The sequence below is a fragment of the Taurulus bubalis genome (genome assembly GCF_910589615.1).
Source record: "Taurulus bubalis genome assembly, chromosome: 8".
Lineage (NCBI taxonomy): Eukaryota > Metazoa > Chordata > Actinopteri > Perciformes > Cottidae > Taurulus > Taurulus bubalis.
The window spans coordinates 17,704,070-17,718,870 of NC_136596.1; the positions used below are offsets into that span (position 1 = coordinate 17,704,070).

General features: G+C 41.6%; 1 protein-coding gene across 1 annotated transcript; it reads right to left on the minus strand.

The window, feature by feature from the left end:
* Positions 1 to 1,299: 1,299 nt before the first annotated feature.
* On the minus strand, positions 1,300 to 14,766 carry LOC306740614 (poly [ADP-ribose] polymerase tankyrase-1-like). Its single transcript, XM_079222845.1, has 28 exons — positions 14,292 to 14,766; positions 13,449 to 13,673; positions 13,086 to 13,181; positions 12,632 to 12,668; positions 12,313 to 12,388; positions 11,133 to 11,153; positions 9,485 to 9,579; positions 9,327 to 9,393; positions 8,644 to 8,830; positions 8,375 to 8,496; positions 8,052 to 8,143; positions 7,743 to 7,821; positions 7,466 to 7,637; positions 7,192 to 7,271; positions 6,758 to 6,903; positions 6,392 to 6,557; positions 5,979 to 6,198; positions 5,594 to 5,703; positions 5,242 to 5,430; positions 4,722 to 4,968; positions 4,484 to 4,566; positions 4,139 to 4,259; positions 3,938 to 4,035; positions 3,600 to 3,674; positions 3,331 to 3,436; positions 2,991 to 3,177; positions 2,649 to 2,805; positions 1,300 to 2,533 (listed from the first exon to the last, which is right to left on the minus strand). The coding sequence occupies exons 1-28, from the start codon at positions 14,749 to 14,751 to the stop codon at positions 2,447 to 2,449; spliced, it is 3,801 nt and encodes a 1,266-aa protein (XP_079078971.1). The 5' UTR covers positions 14,752 to 14,766; the 3' UTR covers positions 1,300 to 2,446.
* Between the last annotated feature and the right edge of the window lie 35 nt (positions 14,767 to 14,801).

Below are 14,801 nucleotides of genomic sequence, written 5' to 3' on the forward strand. Positions count from 1 at the left end.
GGTTCAGCTGCTGGTCGGCGCTCAGGTCAAACTGGGAGGCCTGGGTGTGAGGGAGCGGGGGACTATGGCACCATGACACATAATTTATTTTTTTTAATTTTTTTTCACTTGTATTTACCAGCTTGTTCATATACTCAATAATGAAGTAAGAGTCAGTCTGACGTTATTTATCTCTTGAAAAAATTTTTTTTTAACAAATCTCCAATGAAAAAAAAAATGTAATTTTAGAAATGTCTTTGCTTTGTTAACGATGCTTAGTTGGCGTGACATTATTTGAGAGATCTTCTTAATAACAGAGTTATTCTGGTAGGTTCGGTATGAAACATAAAACCACGTCAATGTGTCCAATTCAACAAAATGTCCACTGTCTTGCCACTGGCGGTCCGTTACTGCGTTAGCTAGAATGACTGTAAACAACAACTTAGATTTGACCTACCAGAAACCAGTGCTCCTCCAGAACTGTGTAAGACCTCCTACTGGTCTCTCCGCGTCAACTGCGATGACGTATGACATTGCTAAAGTTTTGGTAACGATAAGAAGTAAAGCGAAGACAGAAAAAGTTTTCCACTGCATGTCTGCGACTGAGCAACGTTGTGGGTCGCACTAGCTTAGTTACTCATACAATGTTGTGAAGTTAGTAACAAGGGGTCAACTTAATCCCAATATGATTTAATTACACATTATGTGAATAAATGGAAAGAGGCTTTTAACATAATCCACAAAACAAACGCTCCCGTGGCGAGCGCGAGGGAACTGTCGCAGTCAGTTGAGCAAGATGACGTTTAATGCGTGCGACCTTTTGTTGTTGGTTGTTGTAGTTTTGTACACGTGCTAGTGTTTTCAAGAAAATGACAGAATGTCGACACCATTTTAAATGAGCATTGACCCATTTGTGACAAAATATGTATATGCAACATTTGTTCAGATATGTTTAAATCCTTGGAATCTGGTACGGACACTTTGGGAAAGTGCTAAATTTAAAACTTTTTTTGTTGATACTTAGTCTTTTGGCAAATGGGACTACTGTTTTTTTTTCTTTTTTTAAAATGGTAGAAATTGCCCTCGAATGAGAAGTAAAAATGCATATGCTTATTTTATTTCCAGTACACACGTGCAAGTAGCATCCAACTATATATACACACCATATACATACAAGTTGCACAGAACTATTAGTCTTACAGAAGTCATACGCCAGGTGCTGCGACTTCTTCATTAGTTTCAATGGGTTATGCTGCACTTCCATGTAGTATAAAAGGAAAAAAGATCCGTTGCGGGGACAAAAGGGTTAAACAACAGGTAGCTGTTAATGAGACATTTATTAAAAAAAAGTTGGGAGAATCAAGAAGGCATGAAAGGAAAATTTAAATGTCATTTACAGTTGAACTCAAAAATACTGTTAAACAGCAACAGTTATACACAACCATTTACACAACCTGTACAAATATTTTTTCCCGAAAATTTGCAATTTTAAATTCAAAATAACTTAAATAGGCTTCTATGTAAAAGTGCAAATTCTTACGCTGGGATGTCCGAGTAACACCATGGCGACTGAAGGGGTGTTTGCTGAGTTCACACAGGTTAACTTGTAAGGCATCACAAGCACATGTCAACACTGTTACACTGTACGTTTACTGACTTTACTGTCATGAAGCACAGTCATGTATATTTAGTATACAATTGTGTCATTATGATGCCTTACATTGCATTTTAGCTTCAATACTGAGCACACTTCTCTCATTCAAATCAATATTGTAATGACAATAAAATAGTCTTCAATTTTGTGATTTGTCAGAGCGTCCTTTCACTATAACACATGTCCAGCTCTGAATAAAACCACTAAAACCAATTTAATTCAGTGTCTGTAGTGTTCTTGGGGTTCGGAAAAAGTCAGCATTATTGTTACCGGTTTGTAGTGTTCTAAGTTAGCATTAACATCACAGTTACCAGAGGCCATTCTATACAGGATGAACCTAGATGCAGAGGGGCAGTAGTAGTCCACAGGTTTCAGGCTTTGATAGTGAAACAGTGTGTCTGTGTGTGTGCGTGTGTATATAAAGTGAGGGGTTGTGAATCTGCACAAGGCATGAGATGACAGAGTGGAAACATGTTAATGCTGATACTTCACAGACTCTACAAGCATCCTCCTGATTGATAAGGAGGGGAGGGAGATAGACCTAACCCACGCACGCATTTGGGCCTTACATGCTTCTGTATTAACATGCAGCCGTTGCAAAAAACAAAACAAAAAGGGTGTCATCACCATGTGTAGGAGAGTAATATACAACATATCTGCTCATGAAGCACTGGTCACCATGGGTTCTACTGGACAGGAGACTGGAAATGTGTTTGGTAAATGAAAATGTTTAGGCATTTGCAATACAAAGGAGAAAATAACAAGCATCGTGTGTGTGTCCGTGTGTGTGTCCGTGTGAAATATAATAAGTGACTATGACTTCTGTTCAGTTCCTGCAGCAGACAGGGCCGCGCTCTCTGGTTTAAGGATCTGGTAGGTGATGAGGTACTCCGGGAAGGCCTGAAATAAAAATATACCAAGATATAAGATTACACAGCAGATATTTAATGTGTTTTTGCTAATGTCATAGGATAAATAGTATTTAGGGAAAGAAACTGGTGATGTCTGTGTTTACCTGCTCTCCTCTGTAGATGACGTACTCGGCGTAGGCCAGGCCATTAACACTGGGCCGGCCGATCACCGAGTGGTGTCCTGGGGGCGCGTGGGCCATCTTCATGGCACTGAACTGTAGGAAGGACTTCCCCAGGGTCACTCGGCAGAACAGCATCTGCCTGAGAGGTCAGGTGAGAGAAGACAGGTCAGATACAAGTGTCGCACAAAATTGCATATGCAAACTTGACCTTGACAAAGAACATGTGGGTACAAAGCAGTTTCACAACCAAAGTAACTTTTAGTGTTGTGGTTTGAAAATGCAGTTAAACTTTGATGGCCAATGTTCATCTTAAGTCAAAGTTACCTGTGGCACAGGTAGCAGGATCGGTCTTTGTGCGTCGGGCAGCCTGTGCCTCCACCGATGCCGTAGACGTATTGATTGCTCTTTGAGGAGTTCTCTGCAAAGTAGATCCCTGCTCCGAACATCCCTCCTATGTAAGCGTGACGCTCATCAAAGCCTTTGTGGATGATGGCATTGATAAACGGGGAACCTGAAGAAAGACATGGCGACAGTGTCAGAGTGATATTATAAATAGTAATTGATATGAAATGCGTTATATAATTACATGGCTGTTTTGTAGTACAAACAATGCCTGATGCTGACAAGCAAAGCAAACAGAGGGTGGGACCGTGGGTGTGATTACCGTGAAACAACATCCGCTCATTGTGATGGTTGTGGTTCTCGTCTGCGATCTCCTTCTGCCGGTGGGTGCAACGTTCCCTCAGCTTCTTATTTACCACCTTTTGAATCTTTGGGGCACATTATGAAGCATATCAAACAAGATGTTGCATGTCTGCTTTACACCAATAATTGAATGTTGATTCACCTCCATGACTTCAGATTGCTGTTATTAGTTTGGATTAATTTTAGTTATTAGTTAGTAAAACAGACAGAGGGATTCCTGGTTCTGACCTTGATGATGTTGTATTTGCTGAACACACCGCCAGCATTGCCTCCGTCTCTGTGTTCCCTGATGGTGCTCTGCAACTAAGGGACACGCAACAAAAACACCATGATTTCGTAAATAGGAAAATTGTTACTTGCCATCAGCAAATTATCTGCAAAAGTTTATCAATCAAGCAATTTTACCAGCTAAGTACAGTGGCATACGATTCAATTATTTAAAATGCATTCACATAGGAGTAATATGCACAGTACAAAAATCAGAGAAAAATAGCGTTCGGATTATAAAATGATTGACCACAGAAATTAAAAGGACACCATAAACAAAGACCGTGAACTGGACAAACCTCCTCCTCCACAGACTGGTACTCCTTGTCGTCTGGAGCGAGGTCTATCAGGATGGTACCCTGGTTGGCACAATGGAATGACAGGTAGGGGTTGCCACCTGAAAAACAACAATACAGTTAGTCACTGGCTATTGGGTGCTGAACTGTAGTGCCTCCTTTTTCCTGACTTTCTTTTTGGGTTTGAAAAAGAGGACTCCTTACTTTGCTGGCCGCCAAGCAGCCTCTCAACACCCTTGATAAGCTTATGTCGGTGGCCATAGGCATTAATTCCAATCTCCTTCAGCTCCTCGTGACCCATGTCAGCTAGCACATCCAAAGTGATCTGGAAAAAGACAACTTGAGAATTCTATACTAGGAAAATCCACTGAGTCTAAATACCAGCAAATTTAACAAATAACCAGCCACCAGAGTTGTACAGACTTATTATATGAACATAAACACTGAACAAACTTATTTCATCAAATACTAATGTGAAAAATGGGTAAACTTGTGCAATGCATGAATGTGTTCGCTGTAATTGTATGAAGTATTTCCGCGTAGGCTGACCTGCTCCCTCTCAAAGATGTCTCTCAGGTGCTCAAGGCCCAGGCTCTTCATGAATTGACTTATATTCATGTCCAGCATGGCCACTATGGAAAACAGGGCATTACAGTTGAATGAAAAATAGTTGAATGTCAAACAAGGTTCATGCCCATTTTAGTTATCAAAATCCCACAAATTGTCCATGTCCCGTTTTTTTGACGTAAATTAACACGTATTCATATTATAGATGCAATAAACTTACTCTCCCCTTCCTTGCGGTCGGTGCCTGAGGCTCCATCTGCCACTCCGGAGGACCCGGAGGCAGCGCCGGCGGCCAGCTCAGCGAGCGGTCCGGCAAGGTTGTCTATGCTGCTGGCGGCCGACAGACAGGATGGTGTGGAGACAGGGGAAATGACTGAGGCGCTGACCACTGTGGCCTGGGGCTTAAAGCAGCTGGGCAGGGCGTCTGGTGGCATGGCGTCCATCAGCAGGGCCCGGATATCATCAGCCTGCAAGGATGGCAAAGACAAAAAAGTTGAAAGGATTTAAGTTTGTTTACTATACATTCTCTTTCCCATCTCATAGCAGTAGAGTGATTCATTATGGGCCCTCTATGAACAACAAAAAGTAGATTATCGAGAATGATTAAGTGAAAATATTTTCCAAATTTCTGAAGCGTTTTTGTACACATCATTTTCCTGCAAATTTATCTAAGCCTGAAAACCTAATTTAACAGTAATTCCTAAAGTGTGAATGTCTGTCTGTTTGACTACAGCTGTTACCGTGGCCAGGTCCAAGGCAGTCTGGCCCTCTTGGTTCTTCATGGTGGGGTCGGCTCCATGAGCCAGCAGCAGCGCACAGAGCTGTGTACGACCCTTCTGTGCTGCCTCATGAAGCGGTGTGAAAGCCCATTTGTCTGTAGCATTCACGCACGTATTGTACTTGATCAGTAAGGCTGCAATGTCCACATGCTGTGAGGAAGAGAGGCAACAGAGGGTCAGTCCACCAGCACAATACATATTTTCTAGAAAAATGTAGTTAGTTTCCAGTACCTTTAAGCTGTATCAATGTGTAAAGCAAACCCCACTGAGTCTGTATTTTATTAAGTAATGTGTTTATTTGGTTTAAACTGACCCCATAAGAAGCAGCATTATGAAGAGGGATAAGGCCTCCTTTGTCCTGGGCGTTGACATCAGCTCCATGCTCCAGCAGATACTCTGCCACTTCAAGGTTGTTGTACCCAGCTGAGGAGAAGGAACATGAATCAGTTCAGCATGTAAGTGTACATTCTGCATAACAACAGAGAGAAAGAAAAACAAACATAGCCAGACAAAACAAAAGTATAGAGACAAAGTTGAAATATAAAGAATTATAATGCTTTGAAGGGCGGACAAGACAAATTATACTAAAATCTTACATCCTCCCTATGAATGCCACACCAGGAGTGTTTGTCATTACCTGTATTCAGTAAATATAAGAAAAAAACTGAAATAATGTCAAAGCAGCTACTATGGATTACCTGCAAGGTGGAGTGGTGTGGAGTTGCGCCCCTGTGTGTCTCTACAGTTGATATTTTCAGGTGAGCAAAGTTTCTGGACTCTGGCCAGGCAGCCCTTCTTGGCAGCGTCCAGCAGGGCGGCATCACCCCTCAGCAAGTCCTGGATGTCTGTGTCTCCATCTTTCACCATGTCCAGTGGTATGTTGCCGTCACGGTTCTTCTTGGATGGGTCGGCTCCGTGCTGAACAAAGAGTTTTTGTTTTTATTACTCTACTTCATATAAATGTTTGCTTTATATAAGGGAGTGGCGTCATAGCTTCAAGGGTCAAAGTGATCCATTTCCCCCTCATGATCATCCTCATAATAATAACTAACACAGGACACAAATTAATGCAAGACAACAATTGTGAAAGATGACAATAATGGAACCTCACTTTGAGCAGCAGTTTGCAGATCTCATATTTGCCTTTGGCTGCAGCCTCATGAAGCGGGGTGAATTTCCACAAGTCGGCCACATTGACTGAAGCTCCGTGTCTGACCAGCAGCTCAGCCACTTCATAGTGACCGTAGGAGCATGCGTTGTGGAGGGGAACCAGACCTCTGGGGAAGGAAATACAGACGTAAACATCTTCACACCAGAAGCATGACATGTTGCCAACTTAAAACTTTGTATTTGTGTCTGCTGACTGCATCATAACAGTACTGACAAAAATAGCTTTGTTAGCTCAAAAAATCTAAACAATTGATTCAGTGATTCCATTTTGATATAAGCTACAGATGGGTAAGATGGCACAACTTACCCCTTGTCTTTGGCATGGACATCAGCTCCATGGTGTAGCAGGTATTCAACGACAGCCACTCGATTGTAACCAGCTGCAAAGTGGAGAGGAGTAGAGTGGCGGCCTTCCAAATCCCGGCAGTTTACATTCTGGGGAGTGCAAAGTTGCTGCAATACACAAAGACCATATGCCAATTAGGAACTCAAAAGGGGGGTATAATAACAGATTTACTAGACAATTAAAATGGGGTCTTGCCAGTAATTTCTAAACCGTTTCTGCTCGCAAGTGTGTGAATTTTCAGTGCTACAAATTCTTCAAGAAACAACTCCAATGTACAATTATGATTTTATTACAATAACTGATGCCAAAATTGCAAAAAAGAAAAGGGTATGACGTCTAAAAACCAAGCTGTGGTCAATGCTGGTATAAAACTACAGAAAAAAACGTGAACTTACTTGTACTGTGTCCAGATCCCCTGCTTTGGCTGCCTCCAGAAATCTGTAGTCCACGTCAGAATTACGTGTGGGGACATTTTCTGAAAAAAGAAAAGACATTCAACACAAAGCAAAAGGACCACTAAAATTCAAGCAAGATATTTACAAACGTCAGACTACAAAATCTGCCTTGTCATGAGCGAGGAATTTAAATATTGTTGGAGAGCATTTTCATTCTTTAACTTCAAAAAAGCAAACAATGTTAAATAGTCAAAAGCGTGGTGGGTGTTATTACCATTGAGAATCTGTTGTACAGCCTCATTGCCCATCTGCGCAGCGGTGAAACCCTGCAGAGACACGATGGAGGGGTCGGCCCCGTAGCTCAGCAGCAGCTTGCAGGTCTGGATGTGACCGGCCAGTGCAGCTCTATGTAGAGCGGTCTGACCTAGTGTGTCCACAGCATTGACCTGGAGTCAGAAGAGGTGAAGTTACATTTCTTTTAATCCTTCCAGATTGCATCATCCAATATAATTTCCTGGCAGAACATAATTGAAATTTAAAAACAAACAGACCTTCGCTCCATGTTTCTGCAGCACCTCCAGGATATCGTTGTGAGCTCTCTCAGCAGCCACATGCAATGGAGTCATAAAGCTTAAAGACACAACGGGCAAAAGTTATTACCTTTCTTCTGTTGATACAAACTTTTAATTAATTCTGTTATTTTTAGTTAAGATTTTTACTTATTCTAGTTTTTATATGTGGAAGACATCACCTTTTCGACTAAGCTTGCAAGTTACAAAATCATGATTTACTTAGTCCCTTATGGATTGTAGTTTTTTTAAGTTGTACATCAATGTTAAACCTAAATGTTGTGGACTTACTCTTTGTTCTTCTCGTTAATGTTGGCACCTTTACGCAGCAACAACTCAGTCACTTGCTTCCTCTTGGGATGGGGGGAAGCCACAGCACAGTGCTAAAATATACACCAACATTATATTATTATAATGCAATCTTCACCTGCCAACCCAGGACAAAGGTTTTTAGTAGATGCCAGTTAGCTAAACTATAACCAATAGCATACAACTAACTGTCTGTACATCATTATCAATCCTACTGAGCATTGCTGGCAAGATTGCTCTTCACTACCCACGGAAATTTTTAACATCAACAGAATTTGTAAACAATGAGGAAGCTTGGTTCTGACCAGAGCAGTCTCGTTGGTCTGAGGATGTTTGAAGCTGATGATCTCCAGAGCCAGCGTCTTCTTCACTTTGGCCATGTCTGCCTCTCTGGCTGCCTGGAGCAGCGAGTGACCTTTGAACTCATCTACATGAGAGAAAGACGAGTAAATGGAAAATGAAATGTTTTAAATGCACTGAACCTATGTATGTATGCATGCATATATCTCGTCAGTGTATTTTTCCAATCATCATTGTGAGTATACATGTCTGCTGTGTGACAGAGCGAACTCACAGGTGAGCCTTTCTTTAAGTTCTGGAGTGGGGGCCATGTCCACGGCGCTCTTGCTGTGGCAGTTCAGCAGGGTGGGGTCGGCCCCGTGGCTCAGCAGCAGGGAACAGACCTCCACTCGGTTCTTGGACGCTGCCTCGTGGAGAGGCGTGAACTGCCACAGGTCCATGGCGTTCACACAGGCCCCATGCTGCAGAGACAAAAATGCATCAGATCACAGAATGTGTACAGACTTATCTGACAGTATGAAAATATATCTAAAAAAAATTGACTTGAGGGAGTGCTAAATTGATGGCAATACGGCCAGACAAATTTGATAAGATACTCCTTTATTAGTCCCGCAGTGGGGAAATTGCATGATTATAGCAGCAAGAGACACATAGTAAAATAAAATATAAAACAAGTAATAAATATAAGTAAACAGTAATATAATCCACAATAGCACTATTTTTTATATATATATATATATATATATACATATACATATATATATATATATATATATATATATATATATATACATATACATACATACACACACACACACACATACAGACAGAATAAATAAGTATTTATTTTATGATATAAAAATGTATTTATATCATAAGAAAAGAGAAACAGTAGTTTTTTCTTTGTCAGATAACATTCCCAGTCAATTTTAAACTGAAACATTGTATAGGTCTTACTTTAAGCAGAAGCTCAGTGACCTCAAAGTGTCCATAGGAGCAGGCGTTGTGAAGTGGAACCAGACCTCTGCAGGGAAAAGATTCCCAGGTTATTATTTTCATTACTTTTAACTGGATGACAAATTGAGTTTGTGTGTTTTTCTGAAAAAGGCTTTCACCCTTTATCCTTGGCGTGAACATCAGCTCCATGCTGCAGAAGGAGCTGGACAATGCGCACCCGGTTGTAGCCAGCAGCCAGGTGGAGGGGTGTGGACTGTAAGAGAGGACGGCTTGTTAGCACACGCAGAACTCTGACTGGTTCAGTGTGTTCTGCCTTCGATGGCCACGGGAGCAAGTGGCTGATTAGGGCCAGAAGCATTGTGCTACGGCAGGCTATGCTTGGTGAGTTGCAGATGAATGGCAGATATGATGATGCAAAGTCAATGGAGTTTGTGGGCAAATCCAGCAACAACATTTAGTTTCTCTCTATACTGTGTGACCTGAGTGAGTAACACAACAAACTTCAACCTCATTACTCATCTACCCCGGCTGCCATTTAACAATGTCAGCAAAGTAAAATCTTAAAATTAAGTTTTATGAGGTTAGATGACAAGAAAGAATTGCTAGTGCAACTGTTAAGACTATTACATTTCAAAATGACTGTGTAGGAATTACGGTTGGGTGATGATAGCTGGATCACTATGTATTAGAAAATTGAGCATTCAGGTTGTCATTTAGCCAAATAAAAAAATATGACGTGGCAAACTTTCACTTAATCTTTGAGTTTTGGTTCCTCAACATCAAATTATTCAGAAGTGCTTTTACTAAGATAAAAATACTGAATCTGCCGTAAATAAATGAGGGAATTAAAAAAAAAAAGTGACAAAAGCCATCAAATCCCAACCGTAATAGGATGCAAAGAAGCTCTGATAGGCAGGCTCAGTGTTTGAGAAAGCATCTCTGCAAGCTAAGAGGATCAAATGGCTTTTTTTCCAGCCAAGGAAAATAAACATTAGTCTAAGAAAAGCCGCAAATCCAACTTCAGTGGCATTTATTCTCTCCTCAAAAATCTAGCTCAGGTCAAGCTTACAAAGAAGGGACATCATTCCTTTCAATTTCCATGCAGTGATATTAATATAAATCCCAAGAAGCCAACGGTTAGATCTCAAGGCGTAGTGGTAAAAATCAGATGGATGACAGATTCGAGTCATCGAGGGATCATTCAGTGTGGGATGACACAAGCAATCAAAAGTCATTACCATGGAGGGTTGCATAGCACGAGAATGATAGGTGACAAAAGTAGTCCATTCATTACTGCATAACAACTCTTCCAACAGGGAATGTGAAGTAGACACAAATTCACTGACACATATTCAGGATTTGCTTGACAAAGCAGATGAGCAGGCCTTCAGGCATGCATGATTGATCATTAAAAATAAATGAATGAATAAAATGAAAGCCAAATCAGATACTGGCTGAAGAGCAAGTGGTTGAAAGTAGGAGAAGTGCGGGTGAGTGTGCAAGGAGAGGACAGATGATGAAGAAAAGCAGGCAGTAGACATTGTGAGCTTTTCTCCAAATCCAAAAAGATGAATTGTCACCATGACACCAACCCAAGTCACTCACGCCCTCAATCACATGCCCCCCACACACACACACACACACACACACAAACACACACACACACACACACACACACAAGGATACATGGAGTGAACAGTAAACCCAGGTCCATGATGAGCAATTAACAAGGGACAGCCATCTTATTGGTTAAACAAAAATCACAACAGTGCATCAATCAAGTGGCCGTTATCAAGGTCAACTTACCAGCATTTTTTGGGATGTTGACTGATCGACAAATGTTGCCAGAGTCACACGGAAAACAAAACGAAACAAAAATTACAAAATGACAGTATCTTTTCACAGCAATTATTTTCTTCTTAAGTGAATGAAACACAAGCCCTAGTTATGAATCACTGGTTGATCCCTCAAACATGGTTTGAGATTAAATGTGACACCCGTCCATAGAGGATAAATGGCTGATGGGCAATTCTGACTTCTCTTCTGTTTTCTCCGTTAAAGGACCGGTTAATGGTGCCCGCTGGTTAAATCCCAGGCCAAATCTACAATAGCAGACTGGCTTGGATCATGCAAACTTAAAATATACTGCAAAGGAGAGAGGGAAGGACTCATACTTTTACTGCTGTTGAAAAAAAAAAATATGGTTAGGAAAGTATGAAATAGGCAAGTGTTGATATACTGTTAGTGACATGGAATTTGTATGGTATAGTGGAGTTAGTGAGTCTACAATACCATATCATAATCTAAACACAGCTTTTGCAAGTTAGCTTTTTCCATTAACCCAACATCCAATAGCATGAATCGAGTTCAGAAGAAACACTAGAAACTACATAGAAATAAACCTACATAGATTTCAAAATCACAACTACCTATGCTCCAGGGGAAGAAAAGATTATCAGGCTAAAGAGACAATATTGCTCCCATGACAGCAGGTTCAAACCAAGTAGAAAAAATATTGAAACTAAACTGTAAATCAAAAGGAAAGGTTTGTCTCTGTTAGTTACATAAAATTAATACAGACTCAACTAGCCTAATTAACTGGGTTGTGTTGTTCCAAGGAGAAGATTAATGTGGACTGGTAAAAAGAGAGTCAAGATGTAATAACAAAAGCAAGTGGATTCCAAGGATTGTCTGATGAGATTTCCACATGCTGAATTACAGAAAAACATATCTACAATATGTATGTTGCACACCCACAATGACATAAATCCTCTTGATATATTTGCGCCACACAAACTAATCCAGCCACTATCAGACTGTTAATTCCTGTAGTCAAACACTATGTGACTTAGAAACCTTCTTGCTATTTTTCTCAAAAAATATACTGCAACAATTTTGCAAGCCTGCACAACATGTTGTATAAAAAGGTGTTATGGCAGATATCTGTCTGGTGTGTGATATGGTGCAGTATGAGAGACTCAGTTACCTTGCGGCCATCGCTTGCATGACAGTTGACATTTAACGGAGTCAGCAGTGCCATCAGCTTTTCTTCATTTCCACTCCTATACATGGTTGAAAAGACTGGAGTCAATAAATAGTTCCAATCAAATCACAATTTTCTGTACTCATTAGGGAGATTTCATGACCTAACAGTAATTACACAGGTGTTCACTCGTGCTACTGTTTGAGCTGGTCAGAGTTGCACATCATGTCTATATTGCTGCCCTGATGAGAAGAAAACTGTGTAGTTGTTTGACTTTGGCCAACAGGATATATGTTTTCTGTCCAGTCAGACTGATACTCACCTTGCAGCTTCTAGAAGTTCGTCCTTCTTGTATTCACCTGAATGGGGAAAAAAAAACACTTAAATTAGAGAAATAAATGTAATTTTACCAGTTATATTTAGTTCAGATGGAGTAGCAGGAGTGTCGGTAAAGAGAAAATGCATTTAAGGCCGTTGACAAAGAACCAAGATACCCCCAAATCAAAGAATACGAGGAGCAATGGGTCAGGTAACCTGGTGGTCATGATTATCCTACAATGTTATTGCAATTATGCAGAATTATGTGTACTGTATCTTTTCTGAATGCAGTCTATCTGACCATTCCATTTAGACTCCTGGTTGCACTTAAAGATGATTATCTGCCAAGTGCCGACTGAAGCTTTATTTAGTCCTGTTTCAATACGTCACTTGCTGTAAAAGTGAGAGTTAAGTGTCTCAACTGTAAATGCGAGAAATAAGCAGCTGAGATGACTGACCAGTGAGAACTGTTTTGGCTGAAGGGTCGGCTAGATCCAAAGCAGATTTTCCATCAGTGTTGCGGATGTTTGGATCAGCTCCGTGTTGGAGTAACACTGAGTGAGAGGGGTGCAGATAAAGACAATATTTAATGTTTTGCCTCAAACATTTCCAATATTATGTCACCGAATACAACAATCATATTAAAAAACAGTCAAGTATGTCACAGCAAAAGACATTGGTAAATAAACACAAACCTGTCAAGCTTTTCAAGAACCTCGGCAAAATATTGTGAAGTAATGACACATTACTTCACAATCTTGAAAATCCTCACAGATTTGCACAATTGCCTGTGTTTGAACATAATTGAAAGGTATCCTTACCAATGCAAACATCAATCTTGCCTTTGATGGCAGCCTCATGTAACGGAGTGTAGTTCCAGTTATCTCTGGCGTTGGGGTCTGCGCCCTGACACAAGAGGAGGCTGACGACTTCTGCGTGGCCGAAAGAGCAGGCATTATGCAGGGGGATAAGTCCTCCATCATCCCTGGCATGAACATTGGCCCCTGTCTGCAAGAGATGCTCCACCACATCTTTTCTGCCAAAACCTGAAAGAAGATAAAAATGCATTTAAATTCAGCTTTTCCTCAAAAAGAGGTCGAGAGTGATTATTATTCCGTCTATAATTGCTTAAAACTATAAATTGTAGGATTAAAATGAAAATCCCAACGAAAATAAACATACCACTCTTATTGATACAAGTAAACATCAGTGCAGGGTTTAGACTCCTGGACACGATTTTACGTCACATGACAGCAGTGTTATTACATCAAGTTGTCGAAAGATAACGGAATATATCCAACGTAAATTTAATAAAATGGGAAGTCACATCAAACGACGTTTCTTTAAAAGAGATGTATCCTAATTAGAGGTCGTTTCGAGTTGCAAAGCTTTACTTTATTTGGGATTAGCGGTAGCTACAATGTTGACGGTCTTGTTTGGTTATCAAACGGGATTGAAGCGTTAGCTGCTTAGCATAGCGAGGCTGTTCAGATGCGATGCAGCTTCTCTCAACGTCATCGTCGGGGAGAATCACAAAAACACAAGATAAACAGCCAACACGTCGGTGAAAACACGGGAACATCGGCTCGCTAACGCTCACGGCTAACGTCGCATTAGCAAACACACATAGCGCCGCTGCAGCGTTAGCTTTAGCTCGTCGTTACCCGCAGCGAAGTGAAGGGGAGTGGATTTCCGTCCAGCCATGTCCTTCGCGTTTACATTCACCGAATCGACGAGTCTCTTTACTCTGGATACGTCTCCGTTACGACAGGCCTCGAACAGCTCCCTGAACGCGCCGCCGATGCCGCTGCTCCCGTCCGCGGGACTGGCAGCTCCTGAGCCGGGGCTCGAGACGCTGCTGCCGCCGCCGCCGCCGGAGGAGGAGGTTGTCGTGGTGAAGCTCGCGCTGCTCGCGAGCACCGGGGCGGGCAGGTCCGGGGAGGCCACGGCGCCCTCGATCGCCCCGCTGCTGTCCCTCTCGCTCTCCGGGGGTACAGGGGCCGAGGTCGGCAGAGCCATTGGCGGAGAGGCCAGAGGAGCGCCCGAAATAGAGATGTTTCTCGGCGGAGACTGCAAGGTGCTTTGCTGTTGTTGCTGCTGCGAGGAACGACGAGACACCGCCATTACAGCAGCTCTCCGACGACAATAAAAAGCTGCTCCTCCTTTCCGGTGAA

Coding starts and splice junctions, on each gene's coding strand:
- LOC306740614 (XM_079222845.1), bottom strand. CDS start 14,751: ATGGCGGTGTCTCGTCGTTCCTCGCAGCAGCAACAACAGCAAAGCACC. Junction 9,580..11,132: donor CAACATCCCAAAAAATGCTG/GTAAGTTGACCT, acceptor CCTCTCTTACAG/TCCACACCCCTCCACCTGGC. Junction 3,675..3,937: donor ACCAGTCTGTGGAGGAGGAG/GTTTGTCCAGTT, acceptor CGTGTCCCTTAG/TTGCAGAGCACCATCAGGGA.